This window comes from Cibotium barometz, chromosome 48, assembly GCF_041138505.1.
Source record: "Cibotium barometz isolate CiBa-2024 chromosome 48, ASM4113850v1, whole genome shotgun sequence".
Taxonomy (NCBI): Eukaryota; Viridiplantae; Streptophyta; class Polypodiopsida; order Cyatheales; family Cibotiaceae; genus Cibotium; species Cibotium barometz.
The window spans coordinates 17,307,948-17,311,136 of record NC_141093.1 but is presented as its reverse complement, the minus strand read 5'-3'; the positions used below and the strand labels follow the sequence as shown (position 1 = coordinate 17,311,136).

Genomic DNA, 3,189 nt, shown 5'->3' with positions numbered 1-3,189 from the left:
GAAGTGCATGTGTGTTTATGTTCCTTTACAAATTTGGTGCTATGTTTAGGTACCTCTATCATTTCATGAATGAGAAGAGGTTAGCTGAAAGAGAAGCCCATACTTTACTTTTACCCATCTAGGATGCATACACTTTCACAATGGGAGCTTGCAAATTCTTCATGGTGGGTAGTTGGCCATATGTTGACAAGAGAGTGAGATCATTACATGCAATATGCATCTAATAAGAAGGTGGTGGATTCATACATTGACAAAACAAATAAAAATATATCTTCTCAGCAGCAAACAAAGCCACCCACCAACTAAGAACAAGGTGCACTTTATTTTGTGAGCATGTATATCATTTTGATATTTGACTTAAGAATAGGGTTCTTTGGTTTGCATATGTAGTGGTTGATGTGGATGATCCATCTCCTAGAAAAAATTAGGACTAGGATTTGCATGGAGAAGACAAGCATGATGATGGTAAGAAATGTTTCTTTTTGCTCAATTATTTTCTACATACATTTGGTTCTTTTGCAATTCATCCCTTGAATTTGCCATTATAGAGCCAAAATTATTAGCAAAGGAGCTTACTTAGTATGTTTTTAAACCTCCACCACCACTAATGTATGCCCTTCTACTTCATTATGGTACCACTTCATTGCATGGCTAAATTGTAAAGTGTTAATGTGATTTTTATACAATCATATTGTTATATGTCTAAATACCCATGTTTGAATCTATGGATAACAAATCTATAATGCATATGTATCCATAGTATGAATGGTTGAATGAATCGATAAGGTAAAACACTTAGAATAAAAGATTTTAAAGAGATACAAGTAATTGTAAAATACCATTATAATCCATTTTGTGAGCGAGCTAAAAAATGCACCAACCTAATAATGGTGCTATATTTTGAGCTCAAAATGTTCCCCATGTTAGCATTAGTAAGATATATCATTTTTGCTCTTGAAACTTTGGATATGCCTCATCTGGGAACAGCTCATTATCCCAAAGTTCAAATCCATAATTGTTATCAATGGCCACATATGGTGTATTTTGTACCTCTACAATGGGTTGTATTGTTTCCACATCCCAAGGGACATCTGAGTCATGAAGGAATAATGCACGTTGTTCATTTGCATTAATACCACATGTTTCTGGTGTCACTTGTGTTGAAGCACATAACTCCCAAGATTCATTCAAGCCATTATAAAGAGGGTAGATCTTTCTTGATGAATCAAAATGGCCTTGGCTTAAGTTCCATGATTGGGTATACGAGTTGTTTAGAGATTCATGGACTGGCATTGTCTCACATGTGAAAAGCCTAGAGGCATCATCTTTTGTAAGTTGAAATTGGGAACTTTCTTGACTAAAGCTACCACAATTATGCATGTTGTAACTGTAGGGTGGTAAGATAACTTCATTACTTATCAAGCTACCAAAGTTGTTGATGGTATTACCAAAGTCATCTTCATCATGAGAATCAGTCTCGCCGTTGGTGTGCCCAAAGGATACCATTGGGTTAATAGACCCTTCAAAATCTAGCATATTATAACTTGTTGCATCCATCATGGCAATGTTGCAACCTTCTCCATTATTTGAAGCTGCGCTTGATGTGCCATCAATGTGGCTTGATTGGGTGTCAGTGTTGGATCGGTCCTCTGCCTTAAGCTTCTTCTTTATGTGGGATCGCCAGTAGTTCTTAATTTCATTGTCTGACCTTCCGGGCAAGTGAATGGCTATAAGAGACCACCTATAGAAAAAACAATGGTAAGCTAGGGACGAAGGTGTATGGTTGTGATGGAGTCATGAGTTCTAAGGAGGAGTGTAGAAAGGACTTGAAGGAGGGTATGAAAGGGTACTTGCTATTTATGGAAATAATGTCAAGGTTTGAATGGTTGATGTGATGCATGGATACTATTAGCAAGGTAATGGGAGCTTACCTGTTACCCAAGACGGAGTGGAGCTTGATGATAAGGCGCTCTTCTTCTTCCGAGATGTGCCCTCTCTTAATGTCTGGACGTAGGTAGTTCACCCACCTAAGCCTACAACTCTTGCCACACCTCTGCAAACCTGAAAAAAACCATAGTTTCAAATCTATTATCATCATCATGCCATCTCAATGCTAATTATTATCTAATTATCATCACAATATGCTTTTTTAGTTGCAAAAAGCAAACACAAAAAGTTGCAGTGGGAGGTTGATCAAATTATCATAATTGAAATATAATCATAACTGATAAGTTGGCAAATTATCATAATTGAAATATAATCATAACTGATAAGTTGGCAAATTATCATGGGTTGGCAACTCGATAGTATTATCATAATTGGTACAGTAACTAGGGTTTCTATCAGGGTTGGGACTATGGATAATTCATCAAAATGATAATTAGACTATGGATAATTCTTCAAAATGATAATTAATTACCTGCTGCCTTTGCAAGCTTGCTCCATCGCCCTTCCCCATACTTTCTCACGAATTGTATCAGCCTGATATCCTCCTCCACACTCCAATGGCCTTTACGATAAGGTCCGGTGCTTCCTTGTCTCATCTTAAAACAATAATCCTCTGTGAGTTAAGATATCCGAACAACCCGATAATCAAAACCCTAACCCTATAAGTAATGGTTTTCCTAGGGTTAGATTTAAGCCGTTAATTCAATATCCATCTTCACAAACTTTCAAGTTGCAGTAATATTTCTAGGGTCAGAACCATTAAGCTGTGTTGGTGTTCGTCTTTACAAATCAATCTGCGACAAAAGTTATATAATGAATGAGAAATTGCTTGCTAAATCAAGCTAAGTCATGATTAACTAGGCTTAATACGATACAATACATACCTCTGATCTTGTCGTGGCTTTATAGAAGGCCTTTATATTGTGATTAGTTTAAGATTAAAAAATTTGCGGCCTTAATTATGTCTGGGACCTTCACATTCAATCATGTACTTGCGGTTGCGAGACGAATTGTGAGATCAATTAATGCATGCATTTGCTAGCGTATTAGGGTAGCTTAAGACTTGTAATTTAATGGCGGGTGGGCATCCTTCTTACTGCTATATTCCTGTCAAGGTTTGCTGATACTTTGCGCTAGCTTAGCTTTATACGTTTAATTAATCTATGCCATACGTCAAGCTCTAATAGAACGGAATCTCGGGGGGTGGGGCGCTCAAACCTTCTAATCAATTAATTGATTGAT

The 3,189-nt window shown here is 37.0% G+C and overlaps 1 protein-coding gene across 1 annotated transcript; it reads right to left on the bottom strand.

Moving 5' to 3' along the window:
- Window positions 1–942: 942 nt before the first annotated feature.
- LOC147610891 (uncharacterized) lies at window positions 943–2,543 on the bottom strand. The gene is made up of 3 exons (XM_086785305.1): window positions 2,420–2,543; window positions 1,932–2,061; window positions 943–1,741 (listed from the first exon to the last, which is right to left on the bottom strand). Exons 1-3 carry the CDS (start codon window positions 2,541–2,543, stop codon window positions 943–945), a joined length of 1,053 nt encoding a protein of 350 aa, XP_086641431.1.
- Window positions 2,544–3,189: the final 646 nt, after the last annotated feature.

Bases quoted from the DNA above. Each gene is read 5' to 3' on its own strand.
- LOC147610891 (XM_086785305.1), bottom strand. From the start codon at position 2,543: ATGAGACAAGGAAGCACCGGACCTTATCGTAAAGGCCATTGGAGTGTG. The intron at 2,062-2,419 runs GTAATTAATTAT...GGTTTTTTTCAG, and splicing joins CAAGCTTGCAAAGGCAGCAG to GTTTGCAGAGGTGTGGCAAG. The intron at 1,742-1,931 runs GTAAGCTCCCAT...TTTTTTCTATAG, and splicing joins CACTCCGTCTTGGGTAACAG to GTGGTCTCTTATAGCCATTC.